General features: G+C 39.1%; 2 protein-coding genes across 3 annotated transcripts in view; one reads left to right on the top strand and one right to left on the bottom strand.

Annotated features, from left to right (window-relative positions):
- PRORP (protein only RNase P catalytic subunit) overlaps positions 1-1,179 on the bottom strand; it is a 44,727-nt gene extending 43,548 nt beyond the window's left edge. Inside the window, exon 1 of one of the 2 annotated variants that reach the window (XM_057428462.1) lies at positions 16-1,179. In XM_057428462.1, coding sequence (XP_057284445.1) covers positions 16-1,013 — 998 coding nt within the window. In that variant the 5' untranslated portion in view covers positions 1,014-1,179. The remainder of the gene's footprint in view (positions 1-15) is intronic. The other variant, XM_057428461.1, reaches the window with a different exon arrangement.
- Positions 1,180-2,064: 885 nt separating this feature from the next.
- On the top strand, positions 2,065-17,736 carry PPP2R3C (protein phosphatase 2 regulatory subunit B''gamma). Its single transcript, XM_057428502.1, has 12 exons — positions 2,065-2,192; positions 3,349-3,453; positions 4,010-4,122; positions 4,928-5,025; positions 8,374-8,444; positions 9,143-9,275; positions 10,454-10,509; positions 10,583-10,658; positions 11,277-11,413; positions 13,234-13,371; positions 16,626-16,685; positions 17,332-17,736. The coding sequence occupies exons 1-12, from the start codon at positions 2,100-2,102 to the stop codon at positions 17,518-17,520; spliced, it is 1,269 nt and encodes a 422-aa protein (XP_057284485.1). The 5' UTR covers positions 2,065-2,099; the 3' UTR covers positions 17,521-17,736.
- The last annotated feature ends 1,257 nt before the right edge of the window (positions 17,737-18,993 follow it).

The raw sequence follows: 18,993 nt of genomic DNA on the forward strand, positions 1-18,993 counted from the left end.
TGAAACATTATTTACCTTTCAAACCATAGCTTTATACTCCACATAAATGTTTTGTGAGGGTATAACTGGTTCTCTCTCAAATATGAAAGGACACCAAACAGCTCTTTTTGTAACTCAGCACCTTTCATACCCCTGCTGAAGTCAAAAAACACCTGCAGGACATCCAAGGTTGGGACCAAATCCTTAGCCAGCATTTCATGGTAAAGTTCAAACGCAAGGTTCATTTCTTGGTGACGGCTGGCTGCTTTGATACAGGACTCATACTGTATTCGTGAGGGAATCATAATCTTTTTTACTTCTTCCAAAATAGTCAATGCCATCCTCCATTGATCTGAATTACTCAGCCCCCTGATAATAAGGCTGTAAGCCCCACTTTCAAGTATCTTAAACCTGCCTTTCATTATATCATGCACATCCAGAATTTCTGAAGTCTGCCTCTGCTGGACACACAATATCAGATACTTGACCAATAATTTATATTCAATGTCACCACTGCTCTTTGCCACATAGGTCAGCAAGGACTTAGCCACATCAATGGGGCTGTTGTATTTGACCATACTGTTAAGCATTACTTCTTCAAATACTTCAGGTGATTGAAAGCTTTCCCTCAGTCTGTTCCATTCCTCAGCCTGCAAAGGTTTTTCTGGAGGCTGTACATTGATAAACTGACGCTTTAACAAAGCATGACTCAAAAACCGTTTCTTTGGAGCTCTCACAGAGGAAGAAGAGTGGAGTTTCCCTTCAGATATTTCTTTGGCCTCCTTATCCCATGCTTTTTCTTCATAATCAATTTCAGACCTTTTCTTGGAAGGAATGACATCAGTTCCTTTGGGATCCACTGGTAATGCAGCACTGCAAGATGTCATAAAACTGAAACAGTTAAACTTCTCCCTACTGGGGATGCTGAAAGAGACAGCAAACAGTTGTGGACATCCTGAAACAGGCGAGAACATACGGCATTTCCATAGCAAAGCTTGAAAACCATGCAGGCTGGTTTGAGAAAACAGTGCCATCACAAGAAGAAATTCTCTCACTATTAGCTCACTGTACCTAATGAAGTTATAAGAGAAAATGCAGTTTGCATGGGGATGTCCACTATAAAAGCCCAAGGACTGTTCCACTGTATAAGCCTCAGGTTCAAAATGCTTGTTCTTGGAGTCCCTTTTGCCTGTTATGAAAACAAAAGTCTTTCTGCACAAAAATCAGCCTCTTACAGTGTGAGAACATTCATCCAAAATCAGGGCATCTTTCTTCTAGAGAAGATGTTTTGCAAGTTTGCACCTTATCATTTCTGCTTGTTGGTTACAGCAAAGCTGAGTACTCAGGCAAGTAACTGATGCAGCTAGGCAAAAAGCACAGGTCTTTTTCTTCCTGACTTTATCCACATCGAGTCAGAAGGTTTCCTAAAAATAACATGGCAACATGAGAATTCATCCTGGGCTTGTCCGTGGTGCTTTAGTTCCCCGTGTGGAGGCTGCCGCGGGGGTCGGGCACGACTGGATTCCTTCTGCGGAGAAAGAAACCCCTTTATGTTAGGGGTTAGTGACAGCAGGGGCGGCTAAGGAGCAGTGTGGAGGCCGGCGCTGTGAAGGCCGGCTGGGCTGCAGCGTGTACCCCTTTGACAGTGCGGCTGGTGGCTCTTTATTCGTTCCTAAGTGAGCCCTCAGAGAGCCTGTGCAGGCATGCAATGAAATCCCTGATGTTACAGAGCGAAAGGTAGAGTTCATGCTGCTGCTTGCAGTAAGCAGTATCACACAGTGCTACTTCTGCAAGAGTACTGCTGCTTTGTCAGTTATAATTGTGTGCCTGCTACAGTCACTTACCCTACAGAGCATCGGGTAGCACTATGCTGCTGCTGAAAGAGGTGCTCTGTAGATACTCAGAATATATGTGACACATTCACTGTATCTGCTATACAATTTATATAATAGGCCTGTGCTCCATTCATTATTTACGTTACTTAACAGCATAGCTGCACCAATGTCAACATGAACTCTTACTTTCAAGGTCCTTGTTACATTAAAACTCTGGAGTACAACACGAATTCTTTTCTGTGTTTATCAGCCAAAAAAAGTGAACAAGAGCTAAAAGATGAAGAAATGGAATTGTTCACAAAATATTACATAGAATGGAAAGGAGAGAGAAAAAGTGGCAATACGTCATATGTGAACATACCACGATTTTACTACAGGGTAAGTGAGGCATCCAGGTAAACTTCCGAAAGAGGCTGTTCTGCGTTATGCAAAAAGATATGCTTACTCAAAGAGACACTTCAGCTTCAGAAGCTTAAATAGATTAAAATCTGAATTATGTGAATTGCTAAGCATAACTTTTTGTTTTGTACACATATGGATTTCAGCAGTTTCAAACATTACTAAGCATCTCATTAGAAGCTATAAAATAGTTTGCTAATCGGACAGTAAGCTTGGTTGCTTACAAAAGACAGGAAGTCCTCCTTCTTTTTCAGAGGAACTTCCTGTTTTAACTGAATTTTGACATACCAGCATTATAAATACATATCTTCCTCGTTCTGTTTAGGCACAGTGGGATGCTGTTTCATGAAAATGGTCAGTCATTGGTCTTGCAGACTAAAGTTATGTTTGTTGCCTGCATAATCCAGCAGAAATGCTTGGTCTGGCAATTTATGTGTGAGATGAATCAGATTGGGACGGGAGAATATGGGAGCACAAGTTCAACATCTTTATATTCCTGGCACTAGTCAGCTTGACCCCTCAGCTGCTGTCTAACCTCAAGTGGACCTGTATTCCTTAGGATTATGAGTTTCTGACAATTAAGTTCTTAAGTACCTGTGTTTCAGCTGATGAATACATATGCAATACCAACTTCTGGTAGTGCTGTACAGTTTTGCATGTAAACATCACCAGAACTTTCATACCAAGTGTTCTTCTATCTGTTTCATTGCTTAAAACAAGTCTAGTAGATACTTACTCTTGAGAGTCAAGCATACAACAAAATAGAAGGTTCTGCACTCTCCTGAGTAAAAACACAGTAGTAAATGTCTTTTATGTATGAGCACTCCTATCTTGCTAATATGGGAAAATGCTTATTGGGTGGGTTTATCAGGTATGGGGTAGGTCTTTGTCTCTCAAGTTAGAGATGTCTTGCTTTAAATAAACCAGTACTGAAATAATTTAACACAGTATGCAAGTGATGTCCCTGTAGAAGAAGAAGGTGCTGTACAGCATTCTGGTAGATAGGTTATGATTTTTTGTCAAGTAAAGAGCTTCATCAAAGTGTGTGAGGCAGGACTACCAAGAGTACTTGCTGAATGTGTAGGTTTTTAATGGTGCCACTGGACAGAACACTGAAACACCGCAATGTTTCTAGCTGCCAGCTGAAGATGAAATCTTACTTCAGAAATTAAGAGAAGAATCTAGAGCAGTCTTTCTGCAAAGAAAAAGCAGAGAGCTGTTGGATAATGAAGAGCTGCAGGTAAGAAAATATTTTCTGTATGTCTCAGAATGGCTTCTGATGAGACTTCTTTCTGCAGAGTTTTATTATCTCCTGTCTGCATGGTGAGGTGCTTTGTATTTGGGCACCTTGGCTGGTTGTGAAGTACTAGCTAAAGCTGAAGTGCTTAATATAGTCTTGGGCTGGTAATGTTAGTGTAAAACTTCCTTGTTATAATGTGTATGAGGACTATGTCAGTGGCTTCTGGTTTTCCAGAACATTGCAACAATTTCGCTAGTGTGCTCAGAAGAAGAAGTAAGTTCTGTTTACATACCGCTGAGAGAGACTTCAAAGATGATTGCATTTATTGCAGTGCAAAAGGGATGTGAGTAAGAGAGAGAGTGTGTGTTTAACACCAGTTTATAGCAGTGGAAATATCACTTTGTTGCTTTTCTGGTGGAACTGATGATGTGTATTGATTAAGAGGTAACCTTGCAGCAAAACCACTTTTTTTTCTGCATTTCTTTGATGCTCTGTCTTAAGCACATTGACATCTCTAGAGAAATACCTTCTTAACCAAATATAAATGTCCTTTAAGAATTTGTGGTTTCTACTGGACAAACATCAGACATCACCGATGATTGGGGAAGAAGCAATGATTAACTATGAGAACTTTTTGAAAGTTGGTGAAAAAGCTGGACCTAAATGCAAGTAAGGCTTTCTTCTCTTGCATGTGCTTACTTTGGCTCAACCTAAGTGCTGCTGTAACTTGCAGTTGGTAAAATAAATGGAAACAGTTTAATGGCAAGATAAAATCATGCCTGTGTAGTTATTGATGAACTAGTTGCTTTTCATCCTTGTAAAGGTGTATTCCCCTACACCTCTGAGGGAACTTTTGATGGAGATGTCTAAAAGAGGGGTACTTCATCTTTTTAAAGAAATTCTTGCCAGCGTGAGTTTTTTTGATGTTAGTGGCCAGTAAACAGCATACTTTGTATCTGAAGAGGAAATCATGTCTCCAGTGATAGTGCCCAACCTTCCCTAATACCTACTAATGGAAAACTTTCTGCTAGATGTTCTGTGTGCAGCATATATTGAATGTCTTCTTTATGCTCCTGTTGGAGACTGCTGTTGTGCCCATAACTTTGTAATTGAGTTTTAGGCAGATTAGTTGTCAGTACTGGTGATCCCTTCTATGTGCATATTGTTGTAGAAGAATGTAAGCTACTAAATCTATTGTAGTAAAGAGAAAATAAATTGAATGAAAGTTCTCGAAACCCCCATATCACTGAATCTCAATGAGCAGCAAAAGATTCTGCTTTTTGTGGAGTTTACCATTGTTACTTGGTAGGATCTCAGTTGGTGGTTGTAGTGTAGCAAATTAATCTTTTTGAATACACAGAACACATTCTATATTGTTAAAATAGTATTTTAAAGTGTTTTGGATACCATAAGTGGATCTGTCAGTGCAGTGTAATTGGATGCATAGAAGCAGCTTTGTGTTTATGTTTTACAGGCACTTCTTCACAGCTAAGATCTTTGCTAAATTACTCCATAATGATCCTTATGGGAGAATATCTATCATGCAGTTTTTCAACTATGTCATGCGAAAAGGTTAGTTGGTGCTATTTCTGTCTTAATGAGAAGTTGTTTTATTTTCAAGACTAATTTAAGCTTTATTAGTTACTTGCTGTTCTCTTCAACAGCAGTGAGATCTAGCATTTGATAGCTAATGCTGTTTTCCTGGAGGCTTGGGACTTTCCACTGTTTACTAGGAAGTGGGAATTCAGCCTGTCTCTAAAGTCCAACTCAGCCAGAGATATCCTTGATCTGTGTCCTGGGTTCAGCAGTAGCAGTCATTTTTTCTCCTTCTTGGTAGCTAGTGTAGTGCAGTGTTTTGACTTTCAGCTCGGGAACAGAGCTGATAACAAGGATGTTTTGGTTTGGCCAAGGACTTTGTGAGCCTCATGCTCTGCCAGGGAGGAGGGGAAGCCAGGAGGAAGCAGAGACAGGACAGCTGACCCAAACTGACCAAAGAGGTATTCCATACCACAGCACGTCATGCCCAGGATGTAACTGGGAGTTAGCCGGAAGGGCTGGGAGTCTGCAGGGTTGGAGGAGGTATCGGTCGGAGCTTGGTTGGGCTTGGGGGGCGAGTTATCGGTCAGCTGGTGCTGAGGTGTTGTATTCTCTTCCCTTGTTATTTCCTTTGTCATTATTGTTATTGGTGGTAGCAGTAGTGATTTGTGTTATACCTTAGTTACTAAACTGTTCTTATCTCAACCTGTGGGAGTTGCATTCTTTTCAATTCTCCTCTCCATCCCTCCGAGAGCAGGGGGAGGGCAAGAAAGGGGGGGGAAGTGAGCGAACTAATTACCTGACTGGGTTTAAACCACGACAATCTGTTTGTTAAATACATTGTTATTATAATTTTCTTTATTCAGGCAGTACTGTGAAGAGCAAAAAACTAAAGTTATGTGAGGAGTATGCTCCTAACCACTGTGATCAGATTGTCCTGCAAATAGCTTTGTTTACTGTTTTTCCATCTATAGAGTGGTGTTACCTATTTTTGCAAACCATGCTTGTCATTATAGACTCATATTGTGACAAGTATTTTCAGCTATATTTTTATTACAAATAACCACTTGGGCTGAAAAATGCGGTTTGATTTCTCCTTTTAAAAGAAAAAATAAAATAAATCTGTATTAGATCTTATTTAAAAAAATGAGACTGGCAAGCAGGAAGGAAGGCTGCCTCATTGGCCTGTCCCCTGCTACTGTGTTCATAGGTTTGGTAGGGTCTTCAGGCGGGGAGAATGGCACCTTTCCCCAGAGCAGCTCAGCTTGTCTAACTTAAAATCTTGTGGTGCAAGAGATGAGAGATGTGTTGAGCAGGAAACCTGGTGAGTTGACATGCTGAGTATGCAAGAAAGGAGTGATAGGACCATTTGCAATAAACAGTAAACCCAAAAGCTGCAGGATAGGAGACTCCTGAAGAAGTCTATGAAAATTGTATGCATTTCAAAAAGGCCTGTTCAGATGCAAAGATTCTTTCAGAGCTCTTCATTTGTTTCACGCAGAAGTTTTAAGTCTTGTGTATTTATGGTGATGCCTTTCTTCTAACACCACAACAAACAAACAAAGAAGCACCACCCAATTTAGAGATGGGAAGCCTTGTGGCATGTCCCATCTCAATCAGATTTCATTTGCAGACTCTGGCCAACATAAAGTCCCATTGAAGTGTTTGTTTGCAAGTACCTCTTGGGTCAGTTGTATAAGGATCCTTGTTTTTTCTAGCATACAGCATTGACATTACCTAATAAAGTTAGCCCCATGGCATGTCTGTGCAGTAGTAGAGATAATTTCTATTGTCTGATGTACAATGTTACTTATGAGGGCTAAAGACCAGGCCAGGTATTAAAGGAAGAAAAGACTTAAATTCCTGTAGAAACTTTCAGTTAATACTTGGGATTAGTGGATTGGATTGGAATTGATTGATTCGAATTTGTGATTTCCATCTGTATTTACTGCTATGTGTCCTTCAGTGTGGCACTGAAAAGAGAGGGAAGTAACAGATGAAGAAGGGAATTACTCTGCAGCAGCTTAAGTTGATCCAAGTTGGGGCAGTGCAGTGCCCGTTTTCACCTGTTTTGATGAAGCTCATGGACTTGGAGAGGTCAGCCTCCAAAACATGCTGCAGCAGGGAAGAGACCCTATCAACCTGAGCATAAAACATCTTAAACAGCTGTTCCTTGGGTGTGTGATGGTATTCTCTAACCAGATTAACTCATTAATGAGCTTTGGGGTTTATTTTTTATTTATTTTATTTTAATATGCTTGTTAAATTTTTAGGAATAGCTAAATAAGAAGAATCATGTACTTGTGCTGAACATGTAGCATTCTGTCTTTCTCGTTCCTACCTCCAGCTGGAGGATTTTGTACAGTCCATGGATTACAGCCTTTCTTACCCCTTTTTAACAGTCTGCACAGTTCTTTTGTGAGGGAATGAGAAAAACGGTAGCTAATAGTTGAATAATGGTGAAGGATTTCTTCTGCCTCCAGTAAAGCTTCCCCTTCACGAGGAAAGGGTCAGGGCTATTGACATTTTCCAAATAAGTCAAGCTTAGTAAAAGTGTCTTGAATCACTTCAGGGTACATCACTTACCTTTAAGCTTCAGCCAGCAAAGAAACAGGCTCACTATATAACCTCTGTCATCTCTAAGTAATACTTAGTCCACCCTGACAAACACCTTGAGCAGGTGAATGTTGGTATGAAGGACAGCTCATATTTTGTAAGAGGAGCTTTTAAACTGTTTTTTCATAAAATGGAAATTAAATTTAACGTGGAGTGTATAGTTTCTATGCCTATTCTGTACTCCATCTCTATTACTGTACTTTAACAATGGCCTCAAGCACATTGTCCTATAGTTTGTTTGATTAATGTGCCTTCTTATTGCAAAAGTAGATACTTGTGCTATTCTAATTCTCCTGCTGTAACTTCGAAGTGAAGGCAAGACCTTTGTCAGTAGCTGCAGTGCCTCATGCTGTACAAGGGGCTGTAGCAATTTGAGAAGCACTCAGTATATGACATTGTACAGCTGTTTTTAATGCATTGAAAATACACTGCTTCATATATCTCGAGGTCAGCAAGAACAAATGAATCCATATGATTCCATGTACCAGATAAAATGTGTTTGCTCAGCCATTTCTCACTAGTTATTATAAGGCAGCATTGGCCACAGTGTACTATGTATCACCAGTGACTCTTACTAAGAGACTGAAATGGCATTTCTAATCAGGACTGGTACATACCATGGCTTCATTTAAATCTCAGAAAAATGGAAACCAGAGAGGTACTTAACATCCAACAGTGCCCTGTGGCCTTAGAATAACTTCAAATTTTGGTGATGCCTCAAAAGCCCCCTGTATTTCTTGCATTATAATTCCGTTTTCTGTTTTACAGTGTGGCTTCATCAGACAAGAATAGGTCTCAGTTTATATGATGTGGCAGGACAGGGTTACCTCAGAGAATCAGTAAGTAAATTCTTGAGTAACTTAATGTCTGTCTGTACTAAATGATAGAGCATCAAAAAGGTTCAAATTTTCTTCCAGTCTTCTGTCATAAAATCATATATCATAATCTAGATTTGGGGTGAGCACGTTTGTTTAGACAGACAGTCTCTGTATTCTAGAGATCTGGTGGCTACAGTGCTGCTAGCCTTTTTATCATGCGGGTAATTGTTTGAAAAAGAGATTGTAGCTACCAAGGTTTTATGTCATTAGCACTTTACTAGATTTAGTAAGAGTAGAAATCACAAAAAGGGATGGCTAGAGTGGGCCTCAATGAACTGTTCTGTTTTAACGGGAGTTGTTATTACAAAGTAAATGAGTTTTAGTTACCACTAAAAAAGATCTATTGAAGAATATACAGCAATAGGAGAATCCAATTAGGGGTCATGCACTGGTATTTGAAAAAGGTACAGTTGAATGCATTTATATTTACATGTACATATCTCATTAACATTCTGGGTTTTTTTGTGGACTGTTTCAGTCATGGCATCACATGTGCATGTATGTGACTTAGGCTCTTTTGCCTGCTTTCATGTGCCTTTCTGTGTCATTTCAGGATTTTATTTTTAACAAGACATACTTGAAAGCCAGGGTGGAGTATAGCAAACATGCAGTGATAGTAGTGTTTAAAGCTTGTTTCTTTTTCTTCCTTAATTCTGCAGGATTTAGAAAACTACATTCTGGAACTCATTCCTACTTTGCCACAGCTGGATGGTTTAGAAAAATCTTTTTACTCCTTCTATGTCTGCACAGCAGTTAGAAAGTTTTTCTTCTTTCTGGATCCTCTCAGAACAGGTAGATCCATGTTTTCAGATGCTAAATATGTGGGACTATTTTCACTTTTAAAATGTTTCCACTGAAGCTACTTGTGTTTTCAAAGTAGAATGTAGTTGTCTTTGTATTTTGGTTTCGGTTTTGGGGGTTTGGTTTTTTGTTTTGTTTTGTTTTTCTCAGCAGTCTTGTGTTTGAAGATTAATCCCTGTTGAAGACCATTGTCCTTATGTGGGTCCAGTAATCTACAGCTAATGAATTTCTATGATATAACCATCAGTTGTGATACTATAGAATTATGTCATAGAAACTGACAAAATATTGTTTCATCAAAATGCATTATTAGTGGTAGCTAATTTTAAGTGTTTAGTTTCAGTAGAAAGCACAGCAACTAACAACTGCTTGGCAGAACATCCACAGAGCTGCTGAAATGCTCAAGAATGCTTATTGTGCTGTGCTTCTCCTGTTATTAAATTTGTGTGCACCATGTAAACTCATTACAAAAGGTTTGCAGCTATGGTTGCTAATCCCTGTTACAGCTGTAGCTCCCTTGGACAGCAGCTTGCTTTTTCATGGGCCCTTGATTGAAGTCACAAACTGCATGTGTTTTCAAGCTCTAGCTGTGCCACTCAACAACGTCAGAGTTGTGTGGGCGGCAGACTCCAGTGGAGGTAATTACAAACACTTAGAGAGGGTGTGTGTGAAGTTGCAATGCCATTATTTTGCACAGCTGTTTCCGCAGCATCTGTGCACCAGTCAAAGCTACACCAGCAGAAGTGCATTCTGCCACCTTAGCTTTGTGTCACATCCACTGTTTCTGAACATGTAAAAATATCACATCACCTAAGAGACTATTATTCCAAGAAATGTTTTAAGCATGATTTCTTTGAATTTTTTATTTTACTTTTTGAATTGATGTTGAATCTAACTTTCTGCTTTTTAGGCTTCAGGAATACTCCTTCTAGCAATATCAAGCTAGTTTTATTCAGTCATTTTAAAAGCTGGTTTTATTTTGTCTCTTAAATTACAGCTTTATCCTTGATGTTAGAAGTTGGTTATGTTTAGTTTTGCCTTTTAAAAAGGGTAACTATTTTCCTGCTCAGGATACTTCTTTTGTAAGGGGAACCACCTAAATGAGAATAATCAAATGGATATATTGTCTGTGTGACTGTTAAAATGTGTTTTTTTTTTTCTTGCTGCAGGGAAGATAAAGATACAGGATATTTTAGCTTGCAGCTTCCTGGATGACTTACTAGAGGTAAAGATCTCTCAGCATACACTATTGTATTTCAGTTTAATCTTTCTAAATTCTAACTTCATGTTTCACTTAGTTAAGGGATGAAGAACTTTCTAAAGAAAGTCAGGAGACAAACTGGTTTTCTGCTCCTTCTGCATTAAGAGTTTATGGTAGGTTTCTTTATTTGTGAACCCTTTTTTTTCCCCTATCTCCTCTCTGTCATGTATGATTTGATCACATTCTTGGTGTTACTTTTCTTTTGGTTCTGTCTGTAAATCCTGATAACTTTTCTTTTCAACTCCTGTAGCCATTTTTTCAGTATATCTTTCTGACTTTTATGGTTTCAGTTCTCCATTGTTGCTCTTTACCATGGTTTTATCCTCTGTCATTTTGTGCTTGTTGCACAAGGTACAAGGTTCCTCTGTAACCTTCTCTTTTGACTGTTCTGTTCATGCTTTTGCATGTTCTTTTTTCATGCTTACAGTAGATCCATTTATTTTAAACTGGTCTTACCCTTCAGCTCCTTTTGCTATACACAGCCTTTACTTTTGAACCATTACCTTAGAATTATTAGCAGCTTGTTACAGGATTCCCGCTTTCTCTAACCCCATGTTCTGTGTTCATTTATGATGCTCTGTGAATATTGTTGTGAATCTAGCATATTCCCACTTAACTGCATTAGCTTTATGATGATTAAATAAATGTTTAAACGTTTAAACATTTCCTCTGCTGAAACAGTTCTTTGCTGACACAGGTATATTATGTTTTGCCCTCTGTCTCCACCCTAGGCCAGTACTTAAACCTCGATAAAGATCACAACGGCATGCTCAGCAAAGAAGAACTGTCCCGGTATGGAACAGGGACTCTGACCAACATATTTTTGGATCGTGTCTTTCAGGAATGCTTAACTTATGATGGTGAAATGGTAATCACATATTTTCCCTTTGTTCACGATATAAAAGCTTTGGCTTGCAGAGATGTGAAATGTCTTGTAATCAGTATTTTTAAAATAAAAAGTAGCCAAAAGAGGTAAAGTAACTTCATTTATCAATTTGCACATAAATGACCATGCAGCAGATGAAGAAATGAATTTTCTTAACAACAAGGTGGTTGCAGCCTGGCTTAAAGAGAAGTTGCTTGTTTTGAAAAACAGAGGTGGTATGAAATCCAGACAGCCTAGGATAAAGCTTCTTGTAGATTCAAAAACATAAAGCACATTTTGAAAAAATGTATAAATGTAGCAATGCTTTTTCGTTGGATGGAATCATAGAATAGTTAGGGTTGGAAAGGGCCTTAAGATCATGAAGTTCCAAGCCTCCTGCCGTGGGCAGGGACAACTCACACTAAATCATGTCACCCAAGGCTCTGTCCAACCCGGCCTTGAACACCACCAGGGATGGAGCATTCACGGCTTCCTTGGGCGACCCCATTCCAGTGCCTCACCAATTCCTTAAAGAGAACTAAAAACAAGTGGCACACTTGAGACTACAGCAAGTTAGCTAACCTGTCCACTTCTTTGTGAAGACAACAGTGGTTTTGTTGTGAGCTTTCCATAGTTGTGAAAAATGGGAAGTCTAAATTAGAGTTAAAATGATATTTTGAAAGTTTTTATTAATGTATTGGTAACTGTCATTGCATTCAGATGACTGAATTCTGAAAGTGATAAATTAACAAATTCATTAGGCAGTCCTGCCACCTTAGCATTTTTTTGTAGAATCACAGAATCTGCAAGGTCATGAAGGATCTTCCTGGTTGCCCTTTGCTAGACTTGCTACAGTAGGTCCACCTTTCTCTTGTATTGGGGAGACTAGAACAGGACCCAGCACTCAGATGTGGTCTAAACACTGCTGAGCAGAGGAGAAGGATCACCTTCCTCAGGTTGCCAGCAGAGCTCTTCCTCATGCAGCTCAGAATGCTGTCAGCAGCCTTTGCTGCGAGGGCACGTTGCTGGATTGTGTTCAGTTTTGTTGCCTGTCAGGGCTCATAGGTCTGGCTATGCAAAGATGCTTTCTCACCAGTTAGCCCCCAGCATGTGCTGGTGCGTGGAGTTATTCCTCCCCAAATGCAGGATTTTGCATTTCCTCTGTTGAACTCAATGAGGCTCCTGTCATCCCATTTTTCCAGCCTGTCAAGCTCCTGCTGAACAGCAGCACAACTCTCTGTTTAAGATAGACAGGATTATTATATACATAGGACTGAAGGATATCTATCCTTGTCACTACTATATCTTGATCAGGAAACCAAGAATCAGTCGTAACGAAAAAGTGTGATACATGTTTTTGATGTCTACTAATGCTTCTACCACGTTTTTTGCCAAACTGCCTACTCTGATCTATAAAGAATTTGGCCATATAGTACTGTTTGGTAGCGGTAGGCTTATTGCCACTGGATGTTTAATTTGTGGTAATGAAAACCTTTTATACGACTCTTCTTCACTAGTTGTGTATGTTCAGCAGTTTAAAGATATATTAAACATTGTTTAAAATATATATAGCATGTCTGATTTTGATTTATGCTTGGAATCTGAATTTATTTCTAAAATGACAGGATTTCCTGTTGTTAGTAGTCATTAAAAACTAACTTTTCTGTTCATGTTGGTGGTAGCAGCCATTTTCTATTTCGTGTTGTCTTTTTCAGAAAATAGACTGATCCCCTACAATGAAATAGCTGCCAATTATAGAGTTCCTGCTTGCAAAATCAATTTAGAAAGAAGACTGTAATAAACATGATTGTGTCTACTTTTAGGACTATAAAACCTACCTGGACTTTGTGCTTGCATTAGAAAACAGAAAGGAGCCTGCAGCTCTGCAATATATTTTCAAACTGCTTGATATAGAGAACAAAGGATACCTGAATGTCTTTTCCCTTAATTATTTCTTTAGGGTAAGTCTCTTTATACAGGTAGGCCATTTTCTGTATTTATAGTGTTACAGCCTGTGTGCTTCTGCGTGCAGAACTGCAGGAAATCACTTTAAATTACCGGTAGCCACCAGGAGACCAGTAACTACTTCTAAGTAGACTTAAAATATTAAGAAAAGAAAATAAAAAATCCCAAACTTGGAAAGAACTCAAAAGGTATTTTCAGCATTTCATTTCCAGTTGAAATGAACTGGTTTGATTTTGTTTAGCAAAAATATTTTCTGTTGAATTTTTTTAAAGAACTTGAAATTGTCCTAAGATTGCCTAATGATTACCTATTGAATCTCTTATGATGGTTCTCATTGGCTCTTGCCCATGGGTTTAATTTCCACTGTAATCCTAAAATTCAATAGACATTAAAATAATCAAAAGCAATGATGGGCCTATATAGCTGTGGGATTCTTCATTCAACCTATTGATTGCAAAGAGCTGCTTGCATTTCTCATTTTCTGTATGGTTAATCTGTTACTTCCAAATAAGTTAATAGCAACTAAAAAAAAAAAAAGCTTATTTTCAATCTGAGGCTTGCGAAGTCTTCCTCCAAATTGCGGTTTGTGTGAACGGGGTTTTGTTTTTCTTCTGGCTTGTGGTGGTTTTGTGTCTGGGTTTGTTTTCAATTTGTGGGGGGAGGAATGTTGTTTTGTCTTTTATTGTAATAGATACCTGAGGTATCTTGGAAAAGGAAATGTTATGCAGTAAAGTAATAGTTTTGTTGTAAATGATTTGGGCAAAGTAATGAGTGTGGTGCTTTTTTCATGTACAAGATGCCTTCAATGATTATCTGTTCAGACAGAGGGACAGGCACTTCAGTTTTCTTTATGTGGCTCTTTGTATTATAACTGTAAAAATAAACAATAGCATTGTAGTTAGCCATATGTGCAAAGTGTGACAAGCAGTGTACACGATTCAGCTCATTAGGTAAAGCTTCCAGGCCTATTCAAGGCATAATCTTATATCCACATTGTTTCTATATTATAGTTAAGTCTCTAGTTGAACATGAACTTTGATAGTGACTACAGCCATACCATTCTGTAAAAACAAGATGACTAATCTCAAAGACCTGTAGACCTTTTCTGAAAAGGAAAGGCTTTTTTAAAAACAAACACCTCCCCTTAGAAACAACCCCAAAAAAAACCTAAAGCAACCCCCCCACTCCACACCCCCAAAAAATACCCCAAAACACACCACACACCCACCTCTATTTTCTTTTAGTGCCTTTGAACCATCAAATAATTTTGGGTGAAATGAACCTTTGGAGGTCACCTGCTCCTACCACGTGCTCAGAGCAGGGCCAGCTTCATGGTTAGGTTGAGCTGATCTGAGCCTTGTGCAGGTGAGTTTTGAGTATTGCCAAGGAGGGAGACTACAACCTCTTTGGGCAATGTGTTCCAATGTCTGCATACCCTGAATGGGAAGACTTCTCCCCTCAGCCTTTCTGCCACCTCTAGTTGGAATGCCTCTTGCCCTTTCACTGTGTGTCTCCAAGCAGTCTTGTTGTGTTGTCTCTAGCCGCATACTGGTAGTTGAAGATGGTAATAATATTCCCCTCACCACCCCAGCCTTCCGTTCTTCAGGTGAATTAATCCCTATCTCAATCTTTTCCTCTCAGCTGTGCTGTGCGTTAGCTTTCAAAGCATGTTGGTAGCCCTCCAGTGGGCTCCCAACTAGTTTGCCAAAGTCTTGTAAAAGGGGAGCCCAAAATTGCGAGGCTGCATGTGAAGTACTGTGTCCAAATGTTGAGTCTGGAGGCATAGTCAGCTGTCTAAACCTGCAGCCCAGGATTTATCTGTCTTCATTGCTACAAGGTCATCCTGCAGATTCTTAGGCAGTGCCAAGACCTCCACTCCAGCACCTTTTCTGTCAAGGTGCTTCTAGCCAGCTGGCTGCTAGAGCATACTGCTGCATGGGGATATTTTGCCACAGGTGCAGGCAGGGTTATTGCATGTGGTTTTTGGACTTCATTATGAGCTTTGTTCAGCTGTTGTAGCTGTGTTGTATGCTTGATGGACAGCTGTCAGGCTGGGATTTGGCAATACTAAGGATCCTAGAGAAATCAGGCGATGACTTGTCTTATCTCTTTTGCAGCTCACTGTTCCCATCACTCTCTCCACTTTTGTTCACATGGCATTAGCAGGCAGGGAAGACCAGGGGCCATGTCAGCTGTCTCTGATTTTAATAAAGGGTGTTAATTTGTAGTTTTATATTTTACAAAACATGAATTTTAGTATTGTCATAGTACAAAAGTGATTCTAATACAAAAGCAAATTTAACAAGGTAATTCTGCATAAGCTACTGTGGCATAGCTATTTTTGTGCATGTCTCCAGTTACATACTTTATTGACTTTGTTATTGAAAAGATTCCTCAACTGCAGCAGATGTTTGATCATACTCCAAAGTGTGTCCTTTCTTTAATCTTTTGGAAATAGAATGTTCTAAGTTTTCCTTGAAATCAGTTCTTTTGACTCTGTGAGTAACCACTTTTCTGTTAGCGCAAGCAAGGATAGGTCTGCACCTACACAGGCCACGCTGATAGAGACAAGGATGCACAACCTGTATTTTGTGAGACAGTTCTGTTCATAGTTGTTACAGTTGCGCAGGCAGGGGTTTGGTGATGCAGCTGTTTAAATAGTACCACATGGAAGGAACTAATAGTAGGGGATACTGTTCTGCTCAAAATGAGAAGTGCCCCATTACAGCATGAACTGGGAGAACTCACCCATGCTCAAATAGACAAACACATAGTCTCCATCACATTATTATTTGATAGACTTGAATACAGGTTCCATTTTCAAAGAAATGGGAACTGTGAGTAGCTGCATTGCTTTGCCTGTCTGCTGGCTGATCTTTCCCCTTCTGTCTTTCCCTAGCGTGTATTTTTCACTTTGTCAGAAACACTCAAACCAGAAGGTTCAGTTTTCATAAGTATTAAGTGATAATATTCAAATGTCTGCATATCCCTTTTGCAGAGTGCTCAAACACTGGTCATAATGAAAATTAGATTCTTATCATAGTGACTGAGAACTGTGAACCCACACATCATTTGTAATACCTTAGTTCACCTCTGCCTCAAATTTCACTTGTGGAAAAGAACTGATTGCAGGTTGTGGCATTGAATGCTTTTGTCACAGGGCAATATGGCTTAAGATGCAGAAGCATTTAAAAGTTTCATACAGTGTCAGTATAATACTGCATTATTTCTAACTTTTTTTTCCCCGTAGGCTATTCAGGAGCAAATGAAAATCCATGGGCAAGAGCCTGTTTCTTTTCAGGATGTCAAGGTTAGTTTTACTGAAAAGAGTACTCTGAAATACTTAAATAAGCATTTCATAATTTACTTATGTTACAGTGTCTAGGTTGTTGTATATTTATTTGCAGACTAGTAGAGATAATATGACAAGTCCTACTTGTAGGTTGGAAAATGCTTTTATGTTGGCAGCTGCTCTAAGAAATCCGATGTGTAACTGTTCTAGTAGTTTTCTTACTAATAGACGGATTACCCGTTTAATACATGTTGCTGTGTCTTACACTAGGGGTCAGGATTGTCTGTTGGAGCTTGGAGCAGACTGGTGACTAAAAAAAACATGTCTTACAAAGCTCTTTATTATGGCCTACTTTACATTTAGCAGTTTTAGTACTTCATAGAAGCTCTGACGCTTTTCAACGTCCCTCATAAAAGTTGAGTTTCATGTTGCCATTTTGAGGCCAGAGCCTCCCCAGAAAAACAAACTCTTCTTTGAGAAGTGGGAACTCAGCCCACCGCTCCTATTATTGTGCTTTGTGTGGGTCTTAACAGCTTTTATTTATAAATTGGTGAGGGTAGCAGTAGTTATCCAGAGATCACTCTGTATTATGGTATAAAGTAATCATTATTCTGCTCATTAATGTGTGGGGTCTTTTTCCCCAATTTTGACTTCTCTTTCATAGGATGAAATCTTTGATATGGTGAAGCCTAAGGATCCTTACAAAATCTCCCTTCAGGACTTAATCAATAGCAGTCAAGGAGACACTGTTACCAGTATTCTAATTGATCTGAATGGATTCTGGACATACGAGAACAGAGAGGTCCTTGTGGCAAGTGATAATGACAACACTGCTGATGTTGATGATACATAAGTTTGAACAGGGGCAGACTGTGTCCATAGAGATACCTCAATCTGATGCACTAACTGTTGAAAGCTAGAAGCACTCATTATCTGCATCGATGCCTCTTCCATTTTATTTTTCTCCCAATATAAAATGTGGTACATACGGGAATTGCAGGACTAATTTCTGAAACCAAAAATGCAACTGCTTAAGAGATAAAAATTACCTGTTTGTTTTGGTTTTTTAATAAATATTTTTGCCCTATTCTTATTTGAATACTGTATTGTAAATTTGAATATAAACTCAAAGCAAGGATGCGATTCTTACTGTCTTCAACACTGGCCTGTATCCACTCCACAATCCCAAGCCCCCCACTGCATTCTGTGTGTCTTCCTCTAATGTACTGTTGAGCATTCTGTTGTAAAAGCAGAAGTCTTCAGTATGAGGTAAAGTTTAGGCCTCTTTCTTCCATATGTGTCCAGCTGTGTCTAACAGAAACGATAAGTAAATAACTGTTGAACTGCCTGAATGGTTGCCCAGTTCTCAAGAGGTTCATTAACAAAACTGCACTAGCTTTATATATAGTTAATCCAAGCAGCTGTCTAAAATCTTTCACCAATATAACCTCCTGTGCAAGTACATTATGTAATCAAACTTAATTGCACAGCTGAGCTACAGCAGTAGTGAATTTAACAAAGACGTAGAAATGTTTCAACTTTCAGATAAAATCACAATAGTACAATAGTTATTACCGTGAGGTAGTAGCGTTATTTATTAGTGTGAGGTATAGTGCTGAGCATACCTCACACTAGTGATGAATGTGCTGAACATACATCAAGTATGTTACCAAGTGCTACATGAGACTGTAAGGCAGGGGTGTGGGTACTTACTGTGTTATTTGAATTTCAGCAGGATGTGTGACTCCGTGAAGATGAAAAAACTGAACAGCACATGCACCTGCATGCAGGCATGAAGTTGCAAAGACTGCACAGTTTTTTAAGAAAACCCATAGCCAACTTCCAGTTCAAAAATTATATTAAATATAAAATAACCAATTAATGCATTTACAGGAAAATTAAACCATTATGAAAGTAACCACTTTCATACATTTTGCAAAAAAAACTGAAGGAAGGATTAAGTTAAGGCACAGTGAGTAATACAGTATTTTATACAGAGAAGTTTAAACCCAAGGCAGTGACAGCATTTCTGAGACAAGAGATAGTGTGGTGGGGGAGGACAGCCAATGCTACTGATACAAATTCCTTGGCAGAAAAGCAAAGCATCCTTCAGCTTTACTCTTGAGCTGTGTGAGGCTTTCTGTCTGTAATGGTGTAAGAACTCCCAACACATGGTTATTCTGTGTATTCCCCAAGTGCTGAACTAAGCTGTTTGAGGCTATCATTTGTAATGGTGTAAGAACTCCCAACGCATGGTTGTTCTGTGTATTCCCCAGGTGTTGAACTAAGCTCTCCCCTGCAGCTGTTCAGGCTAGGGAATGATTTT

Source organism: Pezoporus wallicus, unplaced genomic scaffold (assembly GCF_028554395.1).
Source record: "Pezoporus wallicus isolate ANWC-B61680 ecotype Strahan unplaced genomic scaffold, APGP_CSIRO_Pwel_v1 contig_3486, whole genome shotgun sequence".
Classification (NCBI taxonomy): Eukaryota; Metazoa; Chordata; class Aves; order Psittaciformes; family Psittacidae; genus Pezoporus; species Pezoporus wallicus.

Bases quoted from the DNA above. Each gene is read 5' to 3' on its own strand.
- PPP2R3C (XM_057428502.1), top strand. From the start codon at position 2,100: ATGGAATTGTTCACAAAATATTACATAGAATGGAAAGGAGAGAGAAAA. The intron at 5,026-8,373 runs GTTAGTTGGTGC...TCTGTTTTACAG, and splicing joins CAACTATGTCATGCGAAAAG to TGTGGCTTCATCAGACAAGA. The intron at 10,659-11,276 runs GTAGGTTTCTTT...TCTCCACCCTAG, and splicing joins TTCTGCATTAAGAGTTTATG to GCCAGTACTTAAACCTCGAT.